Source organism: Nanorana parkeri, unplaced genomic scaffold, assembly GCF_000935625.1.
Source record: "Nanorana parkeri isolate BGI_ZX_2015 unplaced genomic scaffold, ASM93562v1 scaffold639, whole genome shotgun sequence".
NCBI lineage: Eukaryota > Metazoa > Chordata > Amphibia > Anura > Dicroglossidae > Nanorana > Nanorana parkeri.
In genome coordinates, this window is record NW_017306907.1 from 365697 (window position 1) to 385629 (window position 19933).

Below are 19933 nucleotides of genomic sequence, written 5' to 3' on the forward strand. Positions count from 1 at the left end.
CCATATATTCCTTTTGAAAATCTGTTAGGAGAATTATAGGAAGCATGGGGATGCTGTACCTCTTGCCCTCAGTCCACTAAAAGGCAAGAGGTACAGCATCCCCATGCTTCCTATAATTGTATTTATAGGAATGTACAGAGAGTTCCAGTAGTATGGGGAGGACAAATTTGCCCTTTAAGGTTGTGCATATCTGTAAAGTTGCAACAGAGAATCAAGCTTTGTCCCCACAAACATATTTTTAGAATCCACATTATTTGCTGTGAAAAACAGGGAATCCCTCCTTTAGTTGTGTGCAGCCCTGAACATGACTTAAAGTACTTAAAGGAGAACTATGGGGTTCTATCTTTTTTTTATTAATGCATTCCTTAGGCTAAATAAGTAAATAATGTAATTTACTCTAATTAGCCAAAATGCACAGTAAGGCGGTGGACGGGGCTAAGCGCCGCAATGAGAAGACACGACTGATCAGCGGATCCGATCAGCAGGGATCTCCAGTGACATCATTTACCATATATGGACTTTCCCATTTGTAGTAAATGCTGAAGAGAGAGCTCCTTCCCCTCTGTCATCAGCGATCCACGATCATTTTGGTATGTCAGTGTCAGCAGGGAGAGAGAGAGAGAGAGAGGGGGGAAGGAGCTGGCACACGGGGACATGCAGGTAAGGAGAGAGCTGCTGCGCATGTCCATATATTCGTGGACGCGCAGCAGCTCTCAAGAATCACTGTCAGTCATCAGTGGGGAGGATCCCGTCAGATACGCTGGGATGTCTTCTCATTGCGGCGCTTAGCCCCGCCCACCACCTTAAATAAGGTTTTACATCCTTACTGTGCATTTTGGCTAATTAGAGTAAATTACATTATTTACTTATTTAGCCTAAGGAATGCATTAATAAAACAAAGATAGAACCCCATAGTTCTCCTTTAAAAACTTTAAAAGTAACAATTTGTTAACAGGTAGGCTTCTGAACCTGGAGGAAGTCGGGGAAAAGATGTCAGTGTTGCAAAAGAAGCTCAATGATGTTGCATTTCTGGAGTGGAGGTGTGTATAGTTCCACTTTAGCTCGCTGCACATATAACAAACTGATTGTACAACCTTCTATAGAGCTATCAAAAATGACATAGTGCCAGGGCCAATCAAATCAATTATATCTAATCAAATCAAGCAGGCCTTTGCACTATGTAGTTGTTGTTGGTAAGGGAGACTGTACAATCAGATTGTGTGGCTACTGGTTTTTAAAAGAACCAGGGGATGTACTTCTGGGTATTACCTGCAGTGCTGTCTAATGATTAAATCTGGTTTTGCAGAACCACATGAAAGACAGTGGACTGGAGATCCTAGCCTGTACTGTTAATGATAGAGGGATGAGAATTCTATACATGGGGCTTGTGAAGTTACAATGTGACTGCTTAACCTACAAACCATGTGGAGAGCTACAACTCCTACAGCTTGCCTGCCTCTTGGCAATTGTTTTCTGTATATTTCTCATGGTATTTGTCAGGCATTTTCTCTGTGTAGACAAATCTTTTACTCATCTTTGATAAATTATTTAGTTTATTTACTTATTTATTGTGCCCTCCTAAGAGATAAAGCTTCAGATGGCTGTACATTTCTACAGTTTAATTTATAAGACATTAAGGGGGTGATTTACTAACCTAAACACACATACACACCAGGTGTGTGTGATTTTCACACAGCAAAACGTATTTATCAAGCAAAAAGTCTCTAAAAGCATATTTCCACTAATGCCATATATGGAAAAATCATGCACATGATGCATATATAATGCTGCTTCACAGTTTAGACAAAAATGGTTAGCTCATGCATTTACATTCCTGGATTCATCAACGCAAGCAACATAACATAGAGCTAATTTACACCACATTACCTTGCAATTCATTGCAGGGCTTTGCACAACACACCTGCTGGGTGTGTACACACTACAAAGGTGTTTCGATTCCTCCCATAGATCATGCTGGGAGGGAACACACTACAGAGGTGTATACACATTCGTGGTGTGTTTAAAAGGTTAGTAAATCAACCCCTAAGTATTACTATCTTATGCACATATAAAGCCGTAGCAATAAAATATTCAAACAAAAAGGCAATGTCATAAAAATTATCACGGATGACTTGAGAAATATGAAATCTCTATGTTGTGTGCACAAAGATTTTGACAACCATTATTCCCAGACTTCAATGTGGTTTACATGGGGACTCCAGCCAAACAGATGTTTAATATATATATACAGGTGAAACTCGAATAATTAGAATATCGTGCAAAAGTAATTGCAGTAAGTGCTGCAAAAGGGGCCCAAACCAAGTACTGAGTACATATGCATGCTTGTACTTTTCAGAGGTCCGATATTGTTCTATGTACAATCCTTGTTTTATTGATTGCATGTAATAATCTACTTTTTTGAGGTTGTGGATTTGGGGTTTTCATGAGCTGTAAGCCATAATCATCACAATTATGACAAATCACGGCTTGAACTCTCTTGTTTTGCATGTAATGAGTCTATCTCATATGTTAGTTTCACCTTTTAAGTTGCATTAGTGAAATAAATGAACTTTGCACGATATTCTAATTATTCGAGTTTCACCTGTGTGTATATATATATGTACTGTATATCTGGACATAAAATTGCTATTACTGTACAATGGTGGCATTTATCTGCTAATCCCCCCAGCATTTTCTGGAATTGTTACATTGTACCTTTTGCTCATTAACCATCGAGCTGAAGGATTATGCTGAACCTTCTGCTAATCCTTCGGCTCACTTCGGCTGCTGTAAGCCTTTGGTTCAGCCGAAGAGCACAGCTGAGCCGAACACACAGCAGAAGCGGGGAGAACGCTCTGCCGAAGCAGACCATTCTCCCCCGTAAACAAATACAAGAAAAGAAAAAAAAATCAGCGCAGGGTCCCCCCAAAAGCCTGCCGACCCGACCCAAACTAAATGAACAATTTCACAGGTGTCGGCTGAATGTCAAGATAGGCAGAGCTAGCGGTGACATGACCACTGGCTCCACCCATTTGTTGTCATTCAGCTGTGAAATCGCTATTGACAGGTCCCGGCCAAATGACAATGGGCAGAGCCAGTGGTGATGTCACCGCTAGCTCCGCCTATCTGTTGACAATTTTGCCGTCACATATCAAACAGGAGCCGGAGTTTGGGTTGGGGGTCGGCAGGCTTTTGGGGAGACCCCATGCTGTGTTTTTTTCCCCGTTTTGTTTGCATTTTTTTTTTTATTCTGTTTGCTACCTCTGAGGTAGCAAACAGAATAATCAAGCTGCATGGCACCATTTGTTTATTCACTCACTGCTGCTCGGCCCGCCATTGAGAATAAGAGCCAAAAAGCAGTGAATTAACTGCCGAACGCTCGCCTCAGCCGATCCAGTTGTTGGAGTGGCTGAGGCAAATGTCTTCCTCCAAAGTGAAGTGAAGAGAGCAGAGGGCAACCAATGCACAGCTGCTTTCAGCTGTAAACGGCTGAAGTGAATAGCCGAACAGGGTTAGGCCCCCTTTACTTTGAGTTGGTTATTCACTTGGCTGCCTTCAACAACTAAGTGAATAACCCCCTAAGATGTATTTAGTTCTTATGATGATCAACTCCATCTAGTGGCCAAATTGTGATATTTTCCCACTTCACTACTGCCCATAATATTTGGAGAACATTCAAACAGAAGAGCAAGTAGCATTAAGAACATTCAATTTTGCCCCATTCTCACCACAGATGGTTAATTTGTCCAGAACAAATGTAAATGCAGTTTCCTTTGAAAAATAGCTTTGTATTGTTTTTATAAAGAGACCCCTAAATGTGTATTGTCATGTCAACTGGCATTGTCCACAGTGTTTGAATCCAACGAAACCTGCTTCTATGCCTGTATGTGTGCATATGTGACCTTTCCATGTATGCACAAGTTTGTGTTCCTAAAATGGTGGAATGCATTGGTTCACATTCAACACTAGTTTTACTCAACAGTGATATTTTGTAGTTTAAGTATAAGTGCACTTTTGAACAAAGGCATATAACAGCCCTTAGATTTCTATAGGGCTGTATCCCAAGAAACTCCAGCCTCAGGAGGTGACCCCATAGAAATGCCCATTGTAATGCGCAAACAAGACAAGGATACTGAAGACCTATGGATTTGGATATAAACAAACAGCAGAGCCATGGCCATCTGATCGAATAAAGTATACATGTGGGGAGAGGGAGGGTGGGTAAGTTACATCAGAGTAGGGTTTCAAAGGATAGGTGCACTTTATTTAAAAATGCACTTATCCTTTAAATGCCAAAAAAATTGCACATAAAAAATAACCCTGGTTCTAACCTGTCTTCAGGGCTCCTGCCCTGAGATTTGCTGGAAATATTAAAGCTGAATTGTGATTCAGGCCAGAAATGTTTTGCAAGATTCTTCATACATTCCAGTGTGTTTAATAACAACAGAAAACCCACCAAATACGGAGTTTTACTGTTGGAATGCATCATCTTTAAATGTAATGGGGTTATTAAAAATGTTTCCAGATTCACATGTTTCCAGTGTTTAAACATGCATTTAGACATTTTGCATGGAAGTTTTGCATACAAACCTTGGTGATATATCACATCCTTGCTGCATGAAAGCTCCAAGGGAGAACCAAAGACTATTAAAAATTCCAAACTCATTTGGAGGTTGGTCACTGGGTCCGTCCTTCCCATCTTCCGGTTCTTCCGTATGCCACTCATAAGGACTAAATCGGCTTACGAGGAAAAGAACTACACTGACGCCAATGTAGGCAAAAACAATGCACATCCAAATTTCATAAGCCAATGGGTCCAAAAATGAAAAGACTCCTGGTTTCGATTTTTGTGGCTTTTTTATCATAATGGAAATTCCTAAGCTCATGAAAGGTTTAGAGAAATCAATGACCTCCTCTCGCACCAGGGTGATAGTCAAAGGAGCCACAGCAATCTCCGCTTTCTGTAAAACAGATAATACATTACTTTTGAGGTGATCATTTATAATATTGCATTACATTTTCCCTTAGAATACATGTAATTATGAAAAATCTAAGTGCTCAACACCTAAATAACCTAGCCAATGCTCCCTCAAAACCAGGCAATAACGCATCCATGCTGGGATTGATTAACAATTAATGCAAACCTGAACAGTGGACTACCTAATTTGCTTACTTTTTGATGCCATTATTTTTAGATCCCACAGCTTAGCAGCCAGAGAGGTGAGTACACTACCTTTTCTTTAACAAGAACCTTACAGCTTTGTTTTAATACCCTAACAGGGTTGCTTTAATGCATTCATTTTCACAAAAATTATAGTTTTTTAACTTTAGAATTACAGAAAAGACAGGAAACATCGCAGTAAATGACAGAACAGAGGGTAGAGAAAGGAAAATACTCTACTCTACCGTATAGGTTATTATAAAATAGCCACTAAAACTAAATTAATAATAATAAAGTTTTCAATATTGATTGATTATGTCCTCTAACTGAGAGTTAAGTGTGTCATTTTAGTTAGCTGGAAAATTAGGGAGTACAGCTTTCTCTTCTTGCATGGCTCACACCCAGCATACATTTTCAGGGCTGTGTACTGGACAGGCATTCATTTTCTGAACATACAGCAGCCACTGGAATTTGTCATACAGAAAAATATAGAAGCACCCAGAGAATCGCATGAAGAGCAGATGTAACAATATGTGCCACCTTACTGGTGCTATTTGTTATTACTGGATGGGGGATTTTACATTATTTTGCAAATTGTAAAATGTGATTTACCAATGCAATGTTTAAATCTGCTTTGTTTGCAACTAACAGAGTGTTTGATTTAGATACTACAGCTATACAATCATAAAATGCAAATCTTTGTATGTAATTCTATGATATTAAAGTATATGCTTACCCCATATACAAGCTCTCCCACCATTCCATTCCAGATCTTTGTGTCTGAATCTCTTGCTCCATATTTTCCATCAGGAACAATGGCAATTTTATACTTGATACCAATATGTTTTGCAATTTCATAGGCCAGATCTACACAATATCCTTCAAACTTATCATTTCCTTCCAACAGCTCATGGTTTTTCTTGTACATTACATAAGGGGCTTCCTATAATGAAAAAAGGATAACTTGAAAGAGAAACATGCTTGAAATGATTTTAGGTGGCGGTGCCTCATGTTCTCATACAGGTTACAAGGTATCTACACAGTGATGTTAGCAAATTACATAACCTGGAATCCACTAACAAAAGGTTTATTGCACTGATTACAAGGTCAGTGGGTTTTTCCACCTTTAGGCAACAAACTTAATCCACTGCAAGATGCAGATCAAGCCATAACTTATTAACTATAAACAATATCACAATCGCCAAGGGATCTGCAAATTTGGGCTGATTAGAACATCTATAGAATGACAAAGAGGGAGAGCGCCCACTCCATGTGAAGGATCGTTTAATAATTTGCTTTCAAAAATGTGTAATGTACTCACAAGAGAAAAGTGACACAAGCGTATTCAATGATCCCCCTCACAGGAGGCTGTTGCCCATCAGAAGCCACAGTGAAGCCAGGTCAGCTCACAAACGAAGTCGTCTTCCAGCAGCGAGTGGCAAGGGTTTTGAGGAAGGGGCATGCCCCAGAAATGCGTTAACTCTTGCCACTCGCTGCTGGAAGACGACTTCGGTCGTGAGCTGACTTGGCTGTTCTGTGGCTTCTGATTGCCGATAGCCTCCTATGAGGTGAACCATTGAATATGCTTGTGTCACTTTTCTCTTGTGAGTACATTACCATTTTTTAAAAGCAAATTATTAAACGATCCTTCACATGGAGTGGGCGCTCTCCTTTTTTGTCATTCTATAGATGTTAGGGTTCCCTGCCTTGTGGAGCTGCCCCAGTGTGATCAGGTGGAATCAATTAAGGAGGAAGGCTTGCTGTGATTCATTTGCGCTGGGAAAATTTTTGATTAGAACATCTGCCAAATGGTTTCATACAAGGTTGGAAAGCCTCGGAAACCAAGTTTATAAAATTACAGCTGATGCTTAATGCTGATGGCATATTATGTCACTGGAAGCACAGGCTCCCCAGAACCCTTAACGTGACCAGTGGTTCCTGAAGTGAAACTTAACTGGCCCTAAATGTGTCCAAGGTAACAACAGCGCTGAAGTGTTGGTACCTTGTGATACCTACACTCTTAGGTTAATCTTCAAATAATCTCCATTTCTTTGTGGAGACCCTTGGATTCTAGGTCCAGGCTGTGTACAGGGTCTTAACTTTTCCTTAATTCAAAATGAATGCCTACCTCATCCTGCTACTAATGCCAACCCCATGTCATTTAATTTTCAAATACCGGAGCCTCTACTGCCCACTGGACTATGTTAATTAACTGGATTATAAAAAGTGGAGCTTAGTACCAGGAAGTGGTGGGGCTTAACCTCAACTTGGGATAGCTTCGATAGCTACTACTAAAACTGATACTTTACTTTGGCACTGTTGTGATATTAGACACTTTTTAGGCTAAGTCAGGTTCACTATAAAATAATAAGCTCAACCTCGTTTTAAATTCCTTTTCTAGTAACATAATAAATTGATGCCTTTACCTTAAGCTGCTTTAAGAATTGTACAAATCATGGTTCTCAAATGCCACTTGGCTTAACACACTAAAAATAAGGTACTAGGTTATAGTTTGAGAATTACTTTCCCTTGATGTTCCATGTCAACATATACACTTCAACAGCCCTCTCACAGCTAGAAATCTGATGCACGTAGATTACAGAGGTACATATACATTAATAGACTTGTAAACACATAAAGGTGAAAATACTCTTTAAAATGCAGTGGATTTTCCACCGGATTTAAATTTCAAACAAACAAAAAAGTTTAACAAACACCTTAATGTAATGAAGACAGCATATACATTGAAAAGTACTAAAAGAACAATATATGTCGATAATACAACACTGTTCTAATCATACAACAAAATACACATAAGGTTTCGTGACTTAAACTACAAGGAGCAAAAATATGGATGAGAAAACAATAGTTACAATGTTTTAAAAAATATGGAATGTGTCTATAGGTGCCCATTTTAGTTTTTCAGTTATACTTAAGATATCCAAATGTAAATCTTTTATTTGATGTTACGTCATATTTCACTGATTCATTTCGGTAAAGGCAATTTCAGTGGAAATAGAAAATATCCCCTGATCTGTCTGCAGCTGCCAACACTTGGATTGCAAGAGATTCGCTAGTAACTGAAATTGTATTGGTTGTTAAAGGAAGCAGATCATCGCTATTTTGCAATGTTATTTTTAATCTTAAAGTGATTATGTAACTGAAACATACTATATGTAATAACTAATAATGATATAAAATATATTTACAGATTCATAGGCAAATAATTATGTACCACCATAATAAAATTTCAGTTTGTGAAAAAAACCTCAAGCTTCTTAAAATCCAAAAACAAATTCATTACAAAATAATATTACATGTTTTATTCTACCTGAGTAGTGAAATTCAACGGGACTATGTATACATAGGGAGAAAACAGGAAAAATGGTTTTACTAGGTCTCTCTGTGGTTTATGTAACTATATTCCTTTCACATAAAATGACAGAGCGGGGTCAATCCATGTTGAAGCGCACAGTGCCCAGAAGTCGCCAACTGTCTCCAGAGTCAATAGCTACAGACCTTCAAACTTCATGTGGCCGATTGGCACAACAACAGTGCGTAGAGAGCTTCATGGAATGGGTTTCCACGGCCGAGCAGCCACTGGACTCTAGAGAAGTGGAGACGTGTTCTCTGGAGTGAGGAATCACGCTTCTCTGTCTGGCAATTCGATGGACGTGTCTGGGATTATGGTGTGGGGTTGTTTTTCAGTGGTTGGGCTTGGCCCCTTAGTTCCAGTACAGGGAACTCTTAAGGAATCAGCATACCAAGATATTTTGGACAATTTCATGCTCCCAACTTTGTGGGAACAGTTTGGGAATGGCCCCTATCTGTTCCAATATGACTGTGCAGTAGTGCACAAAGCAAGGTCCATAAGACGTGAATGAGTGAGTTTAGGGTGGAGGAACTTGACTGGCCTGCACAGAGTCCTGACCTCAACCTGATAGAACACCTTTGGGATAAATTAGAGCAGGGACTGCGAGCCAGGCCTTCTCGTTCAACATGAGTACATGACCTCACAAATGCGCTTCTGGAAGAATGATCAAACATTCCCATAGACACACTCCTAAACCTTGTGACCGCCTTCCCAGAAGAGTTGAAGCTGTTATAACTGCAAAGGTTGGGCCAACTCAATATTGAACCCTACAGACTAAGACTGGGATGCCATTAAAGTTCATATGCGTGTAAAGGCCGGCGTCCCAATACTTTTGGCAATATAGTGTATTAGAAGTATATTAAACCATATCTTATAAAAATTTTAATAGGCAAATTTAGTAATCCCCTGACATTGTAGAGAGAGTTCTCTAGATTGGCTGGTGCTACCAACTATTAAGGAGCTGGTTCACACCACAGCACATGGCAATGCATAGCAGAAAATGCTGCCGTGTGCTGCACAATGCTTGGTATAATGCACTGCAGTGCTTGCTTCTTTTTTTACTTCTATGTTAATTATATGCAATGCAATATACTGAGCTGCAATAAAACAATGCCTGCATCATTTTATTGCAACACACACCATCCAACATACCCGGTGCAAAGCAAGACTTTTTGGCTTTGCATTGGGACTGTGTGCCCAGTGGGGCTGATGTGAACTAGCCCAAAGTTTATACAAAGCCAGCCAACTTTTTTATGGTTCTGGATAAAGTAGGGAGAGGTTAAGACCCCGGTCAGTTGTATTGTTGTTTTTGCTGTCTTTGACCCCTCTGGGAGGTTCTTCTCAGGAAAAGTGGATCTCTCCAAAGCAAAGGAATATCCCCTCTTAGTTGTCACCAGAACCTGTTTCCAAACTGAAAGAATTCCCCTCACCTCCTTTTCTTGTGACAACGTGGTCACCAGGACCAGTAGAGGGCTGATTCTCCCCAATGGGAAAACAGACATAAATAAATATCTACTGATATATCTAGAGGTTCTAATTCTTCCACACTCTATCCAAAACTAAAAAGGCAGTTTGGGCTTTACGTACACAATGTACATTTTGAAATGGCTCTTACAAAAGCATGCAGTTTATGTACAACAATCTACTTTATGTGTAAAAACTCCAGATGCTGACTGCTTGCTTTTTCACTCTTCCTTCAGGTTGACAATGGTAGTGAGCACTCTTCCCAACTACAAGGTACGTGGTTTGAGATAAACTCAGTTCTAGAGCAGAGGTTGCCACTGAGACCAAAAACTGATGCATGTAATATCTAGTGGAAAATATGTGGCTGTAATGGTGATTGCTAGAATCAGTCTAGCATACTTATTAGATATTTAATTTGACATAGGGCTTTGTGATCAAGGCATGCAAAGCCCTGTCTGACTGTATGCCCTCATAAGTGCTGATTCAGCAGAGTAGATATGCTTTTAAGCTCTGATTTTTCTTAAAAGCTAGGTGTATAAATGAGAGTGTGCAGAGAGGCAGCTATGGAAACACACTAGCACAGGGGTGGGCCTAGGTAAGTAACAAACAGAAGCTAGGGAGTGAACATAATGTTAGTGATAGTGTTGCTCAATTATGCCTCTGTCCGATTTACGGGCAGTTTTACGGGCAGTGACAGGTCAAAATGTTTGGGAATCCAAAGCTATGGTATCTGAACCCCATTGATGTCAATGGGAGAAAATATGGTGTATTTTGGGGAGGGGCCATTGCATGCAGCTTCAAGGCAACACGGTAAAGGTGCAAATCCTTAAATTTACAGCTTTGTGGGTTCCCTTAATGTTGACACACTGATAGCAAATGTTATTAGCCATCACCAAAAATCCTTATTACAACATAGTCAGTGGGCAAAAAAAAATTGTTTTCTTATTTGTTGTAAGAAGGATAACAGGCTAAAAGCAGAAATGAACTTTACAGTAGGCATTTGTCACAGCAACCACAAATTAGAGCGTGAGACCTCTGGGATCCAAAAAAAGGAGACAGCATTTTTATTTATTTGTAATGTATTTATCTATATATTTATTGATTATGTTTTGGGAGGTGGGGCAGAGAGGGTGGTGGGTTGGACAGAGGCTATGTCAAGAGTTTGCTAGATTGCCACTGGGATTGGTGGCTGGCACCATACATTTAGAATTCAGAATTATTACAGATTGACTGTAATGAGGGGCCTACAGATGCAGCAGTAACATAACCAGCAGCAGCACCACCACTTAGCAGGAACAGTGTGTGAGCTTAATTTTGTAAATATATGCTTTATCACAAAAAAGAGACTTGGCCACATGTGGCAACTAACCAGTGGAAGCCACCAGGGGGTGTGGAAGGCATCCAAAATCTAAGTCTTGTTTATTTTGATAAGTTTCAGGTTTGCCGTGGACAGACAGATGTGTATATCAGTCACCACCCCTCCAGCTGCACTAAAAACCCTTTTTGATAAGACATTTGCAGCAGGGTGGTCCAGTACCTATAGAGAATGTTCTGCAAGCTCCAACCACTGATCCTTCATCGACATCCAGATGTTTATGGGGAATTTCTTTACTTTTGAGGTTGTTGGTTTCTGAAATGGAGCTGATATACTTGTTCACCATCGTGCACAAGCTGTTACTGTGAGTGCCACCTGGAATCAGGCCTACCCACTGCTGCCTGAATAAAATTTGCAACACCTCTGTTAGATGTCCTCTGCTGGTGGTGGTTCTTTTGCTGCTGCCTGCTTATTAGCCATGGGTAGCAGAGCTGTGACGGGTAGCTATCGTGAGCGTCAAAACAGTATGTTGCTTACCAGCGGCTCGTGTTCGACACATTGCGGAATTAATTGACAGGTTACTAGATGGGGTTGGGCACGACCCAGCTGTCATGGTGCACATCGGCACCAATGACAGAATAGGAGGTAAATGGAGGGTCCTAAAAAGGAGTTCAGAGACTTAGGTGCTGGGCTGAAGGAAAGGACCTCCATGGTAGTATTCTCTGAGATACTGCCGGTGCCAAGAGCCACTCCGGACAGACAGCGCGAGTTGAGGGAAATTAACAAGTGGCTCCGGAACTGGTGTCGGAAAGAGGGCTTTGGTTTCCTGGAGAACTGGGCTGACTTCTCAGTCGGTTACCGGCTACCAGCCGAGACGGGCTGCATCTTAAAAATGGTCAAAAGACTGGAGGAGCTTTTAAACTAGATAATGGAGGGAGGGTAAAATAAAAACCAACAAATTAAATATCAAACAAGTAAACACGACAAATAACACAGAAGTGCATAATACAGGGGTCAATAGTGAGCTCGCTCCAGTCAACATAGTCAAATTAGTCAATCCAGCGAACATAAACAACATAGTCAATGCAGTCAATAAAGTAAATCCAACCGCCCAAGGCAATCTAATTAGGAATGGACCAACCATAACAAGGCAGATTAAAAAAAGTTGTGGGGAGCAAGAAAGAAGCAAACGTCTAACCAATAATAGTACAGAAATTAAATGTATGTTCACCAATGCTAGAAGTCTAGCAAATAAATTAGAAGAACTTGAAATTATGATACTCGAAGAGGACTTCGATATAGTGGGAATAGTAGAAACTTGGCTAAACAGTGCACACGATTGGGTCACTAATATAGAAGGGTATAACCTGTTCAGGAGGGACAGGCTTGCAAGAAGGGGGGTTTGCATTTATGTTAAAAATAACCTACATATGCACATAAGGGACGATATCACATCAAATGGTGGAGATGTCGTGGAATCCTTATGGCTAGAACTAGATAGAACGGACCATAGCCGTAAACTTGTTGTGGGTGTCTGTTATAAACCTCCAAATAGAAATAGCGGGGAAACATGGTAATGCTGTGGTAATGGGAGACTTCAATTACCCAAGCATCAATTGGGCTGATGGGACTTCCCATTCGGCAAAGGTAGACCGTTTTCTGAACATGTTGCGAGACAATTTCATGGAGCAGATGGTTGAGGATCCAACTAGAAATAATGCCATCGTAGACTTGATCATTTGCAATAATGCGGAGTTAATAGAGGATATTGTAATCGGGGAGTCACTGGGTAATAGAGATCACAAGGTGATTACTTTTAATATTGGGTACAAGAAAGGGAATTGGGCCGATCGGACGAGAAGCCTAAACTTCAGAAAGGCTAACTTCGAAAAACTGCGCTGACATCGAATGGGAAAACGTATTTCTCAAACCAGTTAGCTTGACATCCATAGTATGCAAAATGTTAGAGGGAATGATTAAGGACTACTTAGTGGAATTTGTCCAGGATAATGGCATAATAACTGATAACCAGCATGGATTTAGGAAGGATCGTTCTTGCCAGGCCAACCTGCTAACCTTTTACGAAGGGGTAAGTAGAGATCTGGATGGAGGGAGGCTGGTGGACGTAGTGTGTCTGGACTTTTCCAAAGCATTTGATACAGTGCCACATAAACGCTTGTTATACAAACTAAGGTCTATGGGTATAGATGAAAGAGTGTGCACGTGGATAGAAAACTGGCTACAGGAACATTTACAAAGAGTATTGTTTAATGGCACCTTTTCAGAATGGGCTGAGGTCATGAGTGGTGTGCCTCAGGGTTCTGTGCTGGGCCCCATGCTTTTCAACCTGTTTATTAATGATATTGGGGAGGGAGTGAATAGCCACGTTTCAGTGTTTGCTGATGATACCAAAATTGGGAGGGTAATAGACACGGACTTAGACAGTATGACATTACAGGAGGGCCTGGATAAAATAGGGGAGTGGGCACTGTATGGCAGATGAAGTTCAATGTCTATAATGCAAAGCAATGCACTTTGGAGTTAAAAATAGGCAAGCGGATAACACAATTATGGGTATGCCACTAGGGAAGTCAGTAATGGAGAAAGATTTGGGGGTCATGGTAGACCACAGATTGAAAAATAGCTTGCAGTGCCAGGCAGCTGTAAACAAAGCAAGTAGAGTACTGTCTTGTATTAAGAAGGGAATGTATTGCAGGGACAAGTCTATAATTTTGCCACTTTACAGATCACTGATTCGGCCTCATCTGGAGTATGCGGTCCAGTTTTGGTCACCGGTACTCAGAAAAGATGTCCTTGAGCTGGAAAAAGTCCAGCGGAGGGCAACCAAACTCATTAAGGGGTTGGAGGACCAGAGCTATGAAACAAGGCTGTTAAAATTAAATATGCTCTCTTTGGAAGTAAGGAGATTAAGGGGGGGCATGATTTTCTTGTATAAAATGTTCAATGGTGAAAGCAACATTATTAACAAACTCGTTACGGTTAACCCCATAACAAAGACTAGAGGCCACCACTAAAAATTGGTGGAGAAAAAATTTCAGCACACAGGGCGCAAGGGGTTCTTCTCAGGCAGTGATTTCAGCTAAGAGTGTGGAATAATTCAAGAAACTCTTGGACGACTTCCTTGGAGACCATAACATACAGGGGTACAGGTACTGCTAAGAGCAAAATCACACATGGACTCACACACGCACACACCAGCTCAAACATAAATGCATACACACAATAGATTGGACTTGATGGACTTATGTCTTTATTCAACCTCAAATACTATGTAACTATGAGTAAAGGCTTTGTAAAAGCACTTTAGAAGCACTTCCTCGTAGTGGTGCATTTTGTCTTCCCCCTCATGTGGTAGAATGCAATCAGCCATTTCAGTCTTGCCACATGGATCTGAGAGGGTGACAGAAGGCCCTTGACGGGGTCTTCCCAAAAATTAAGCAGGCCTCATATTAGAGACAGAAGGCCTTTAAAGTTGTCTTAGAAAAAATATATTTTTTAAATCATTTCTTTTGTTTTATTCTTTTTGTATTTATGTGTGTTTATGATTTCCTTTATCTATTTATTATTAGAATTGGGGAAACTGGCCAAGGGTGAGTGCTACCTAGGACCAAGCCTGGCTGCTGTGAATTGACTGCTGCAGAAACCTAGGGTATTATGAGACAGCCCACCCAATTTTCCAGCAACATTGCAATTTGGTTCAAATGTTTCCGAATCAAATTTGTGATATTCAGGGAGAATTTCACTTTTACCAGGACACGAACATCAACACTGTTTATTATGGCCACTAGACACTATGAAATTGTCTCCAAGAAGAATAAAAAAATAAAGTTCACAGTTTTTTTGTAATGTATGTATTCTTACATAGGTGTTACCTCATTGTTTATGTTATGTTTTTATTTATCTATTTATCATTCTATTTGGTGGAACCAGACAGGAGGTGAGTGTTTCCTGGGGCCAAACCTGCCCACTGTGGATTGACTGCTGCAGAAGTCCAGGGCATTATGGGATAGCCTACCACACTTTCAAGTAAACATTGCAGTCTGGTTTGAGTCTTCCCAATTCAAATACCTGATATTCGGAGAGAAGTTCACTTTGACCCGAACATGCACAGCAACACTATTCATGGTTCCAGTAAATGGGTATATGTTATTATGACCACTACACACTATGAAGTGGCCACAAATGTTTTATTATAATAGTGTGAACACACAGTTATATAGTTGTAAAGACTGTTTAGTGTGCAAAGTGAATGTTTTTAGTCTAGTAAAGACATGTTAGTTCCAAATGATTTAATTTTTGAAGTGAACACAACTTTACCTAATCCCTTAAGCTAAATGAACATTCAAAGCACACATAAAGAGCAACTGCCACTAGGGAGACTGACCTACATCAGTGTTTCACTAATACGACCTAATCACAGAGTGCTGATAAAATGAGCCAAGGCAACCATTGTACCATTTCTGAAATGTTGCCCAATACAAGAATATCTAAACCTGTATTATATGTATGAGAGCTAAATTTTTTTGTAAGTGAACATTAACTTTGAATAGTAATTAGTCCCTACTTATTTAGCAGTACAAGCCTGTAGATTTAGTTCACTGCACACAGCCCTTTCCACAAACTTTGAGTATTTTATAATGTTTGCAGTGTTCTGACTTTATCATCACTTTGTTTGCCAATTGACAATGTGTTGCAGGTTAGGTGGGCATTATTCAACAATTATTTAATGCAGGTGGTACCAAGTACTGTATTTATCTATAATGTTAGGAGTTAAATTCTGGTAATCATACATTTTGCAGTGTATTAGGATGTGCATTCAGTTTGTGGAAACAGCACAAAGCTTTACCTATTGTCATAGATTGCGAAGCACTAAGCCTCTGCATACAGAAGAGGTGGTGTAACTTGGTGGTGGAAGTTATATTTGGAACATACATTTATATACTTTGTGAATATTGTGATAGCTTTCACTGCTGATCTTCTTCTAGTTGCTTGGCTGTTCTGATGTCACACTGTCTCTAATACTGCATACTACTTCAATTCTTAGAACAAGCATTCAGATCAGCAAAGCCAGAGAAAAGTCAGAGGCCCTTATCTGCATACTATACTTGTTCCAGGTTAGTGACTTAAAATTTTTAACCCAGAAAAACATCATGATATTCAGGAACCTAGCCTGGTCAGCAATGGTAGACTCCATATTTTTCTCATGACAGGCTACTGATATCCTGAGGCGGTTAGAACCAGTGTTGCGTTTTCACTGCTATCTGGGTCACTGTTATAGAGAATTCTCTGTCACTTGCTGTCCTGCTGACGTTTTCACAGACGGGGAGCGAGCAATGGCAACAGAAATAAAAATGATTCTGTTTAGTAGAGTGTGGGAAGACTAGAACCCTTTCAGATTTTCATTTTGTTCTCCAGGCCAGGGTTCTTATCCTTCCTCTCTCTAAAACATGTCTCTCCCCACTGTTCATTAGGGTATATCTATGAGACATCACTTGCAGTCAAGCCTAACAGGGTATGAACTGGAAAGGAAGGAAGACTGTAGGACTGCAGTTTGAAGGTAGCAATTTGCAGGCATCACTGTTCATTGAAGGCCCTATTACCACCTGAGCTTGAGCATTGTCAGGCAATTTTGAAGCTTTTTTTTTTGTGTGCAAACACGTGTTTTCCATGTTTTTCAAGCTTCATGTTTTTTTGTTTTAGCCAATGGAAAGCTAGTTGCTAGGAGAAGGAGATTATAGGTTATTAGACGTGGAATTGCATGAAAAAACATACGTTTTTCAAGCGCTCCCATTGAAAAATATATACGGGGCAGAAACATGGGATTCACACAATGCTCAGATAGAACAGAATGGGAGTCTTCATGTTAGCCTTGTCACGTGACAGGAAATGCACATTGTAAGGTAAAACGTACACACTCTGATGAGCAGCCAACTCTATTAAACCATCCAGCTACATTCAAAGCCTGTATAAGAATGCTGAAGTGAGCTCTCAGCATACCTCAACAATGAATATGCAGGCTACTTCTAACCATCTGGGTTTAAGAGGCCTAATGAGATCTCTCCAGAAGATGACTACCAAGTGCAGATACGAATATGCAATGAAAGCATGAACTTTCTGCATGAACTGCACACTTCGGATTGTCATCCAAGCGGAATACAGATCATGAAATGCACCTACATTTGTGTATTACTCGAAAAGCAATATAGGGAATTAATTCCAAGGGACTGAAGGGCTTAGCATTTGCTCAGTTTTAACCTCTTCAGTGGATACTGCTGATTAGAAAACCTGAATCCATCCGGATGCATTTCCAAGGCAACTGAGATTCCCCTTCCCCTCCTTCCATTTAATCTCATTGCTTTATATATGTTGTGCAAGCAAGAAGGGCCTGCTCTCAAGATAATGGTGCTCTATTTACAGTACATAACATTTGGTTATATCTTTATTATATCCACATATGTACATCTATAAGAAGAGAGATTAATAATTCAGTGCTCCTTAAAAGCAGAGAAACAAGATGCCTATTATTTCATTACCAGTTAGAGTATGAGCCATCTCTCTGATAGGGAATAGGGACAGCAAATACGCACAGATGTATTTAGTAGAGTGGGTAAGGGTTAGAACATCTGTGAAACTTTTAGTGTTCTTTGTCTTCCCGTTTTGGTGTCACCGTAACCGGAAGTGAGGGAACTTCTCCATAATGTGGACAAAGACTGCAATAAAGACTTGACAGAAGTTCTGACTCTTACCCACGCAACATAAATTTTTTTTTTCCTGAACTTGGTTTTCAAGTTCTTAAAGTTAGAGGGTTTAGTTACTAAATATGCAACCCGACTATGACTTTTCAAAATAAGAAAATAACAGCCTCTGCACCACGTTTCACAGAAAACACACCATTTTAATACATCAACAAGGAAAATATCAATATAAACTAGACCATAACATACCGTAAGTAAACATAAGTGATACAGATACATTTGTACACTGCTAAAAGTCACATCCATTAACTTTAAACTTTACATAAAACACACAAATTACCTTATTAAGCACAGAGTGTACAAATCTGCTGTGTGGTTTTTTTCAGGAACATGTCAAAAAATAGAAAACATGATTTGATGTCTTTCAATAGTAAGCTTTATTATGGTATAAAATATGAGAATTTTTCTTATTGGTGCAGTAACACGCTATTGTTTGTGCTTAGCACATGCATAAACCTTAAAAAGTGAAAACAAAACAACATTTCTTTCACATAAATCCATTTTTAGGGATGTCAAAATTATGCAAATAAGCAAATTACTTGACCAACATGTACATATCAGCAATTATCCAGCAAGCATCTGCTGCTAAAAACCTCTATTACATACAGAATGAAATAATATATTTTTTACACATGTACTTCATTTGCATTTCTCTACTAAGCACATATGTTTTCGGTGCTGAAACTGCAACATGATTTGAAACGTGACTATATATACTGTATATATACAGTAGTAGACATAGTCACCAAAGGGCAATCTGCAACAACAATTAGTTGCCCCTATTCAGCAACTGCCTAGGTACAAAACACTGTGAAAGATAGATAGATAGATAGATAGATAGATAGATAGATAGATAGATAGATAGATAGATAGATAGATAGATAATGAAAAGTTCCCATACACTTTACTTTCTTATGGTTAATAATCAGGAATAACCTGAGCTAATCCAAAGCTGGAAGGAAGCTGTCAGTGGCAGCGCAATCAGCTGTGGCCGGGACATTCCCCACCTGGAGCTGTACCTAAACAAACATTAAAGTGACACTAAACTCAGGAGTTAAATCTTAAAAAAGTATTAACAGAAATGTTTCTTATTTGTGTATCACTCGGCTGTAGATCCTCAAATCATCTCTAAATTGGTGCTGACACTGTCCTTCCATCTGGAGGGTGGCTACTTTTGTTCCCCATGGTCCCTGTGTGTGTTGTAAAGTAGTCAACACAAGTAGTCGGAACCTGAGCACACCCCTACAGGTGAAACTCGAATAATGAGAATATCGTGCAAACGTAATTGCAGTAAGTGCTGCAAAAGGGGCCCAAACCAAGTACTGAGTACATATGCATGCTTGTACTTTTCAGAGGTCCGATATTGTTCTATGTACAATCCTTGTTTTATTGATTGCATGTAATAATCTACTTTTTTTGAGGTTGTGGATTTGGGGTTTCCATGAGCTGTAAGCCATACTCATCACAATTATGACAAATCACGGCTTGAACTATCTTGCTTTGCATGTAATGAGTCTATCTCATATATTAGTTTCACCTTTTAAGTTGCATTAGTGAAATAAATGAACTTTGCACGATATTCTAATTATTCGAGTTTCACCTGTATATCTATTATGCAACTAGGTAACACAGTAAACGCCTCCCTTCACTTTCAGTCCAAAGGGGGCATACAGTAAATGGCAAAAGTATTCTGTATGTCTCGGTGCTTGCCAGACAAGAAGTGAAGGAGGTGTTCACTGCTCAGCACCACTTGGATGTTACTCTAAACTGTGTGCTGGTCTATGTCAAAGGTGGAGGGTATCCCAGCACTTGCCAGACCCATATGTAATATAAAGGGACCCTAA

The 19933-nt window shown here is 39.8% G+C and overlaps 1 protein-coding gene across 7 annotated transcripts in view; it reads right to left on the reverse strand.

Annotated features, from left to right (window-relative positions):
- Window positions 1-19933, reverse strand: part of GRIA4 (glutamate ionotropic receptor AMPA type subunit 4) — a 288436-nt gene that overhangs the window by 33399 nt on the left and 235104 nt on the right. For all 7 annotated transcript variants that reach the window (XM_018563191.1, XM_018563190.1, XM_018563195.1 and 4 more), the window contains exons 10-11: window positions 5898-6104; window positions 4591-4961 (exon numbers count right to left, since the gene is read on the reverse strand). In XM_018563191.1, the coding sequence (XP_018418693.1) occupies window positions 4591-4961; window positions 5898-6104 (578 nt within the window). The remainder of the gene's footprint in view (window positions 1-4590; window positions 4962-5897; window positions 6105-19933) is intronic.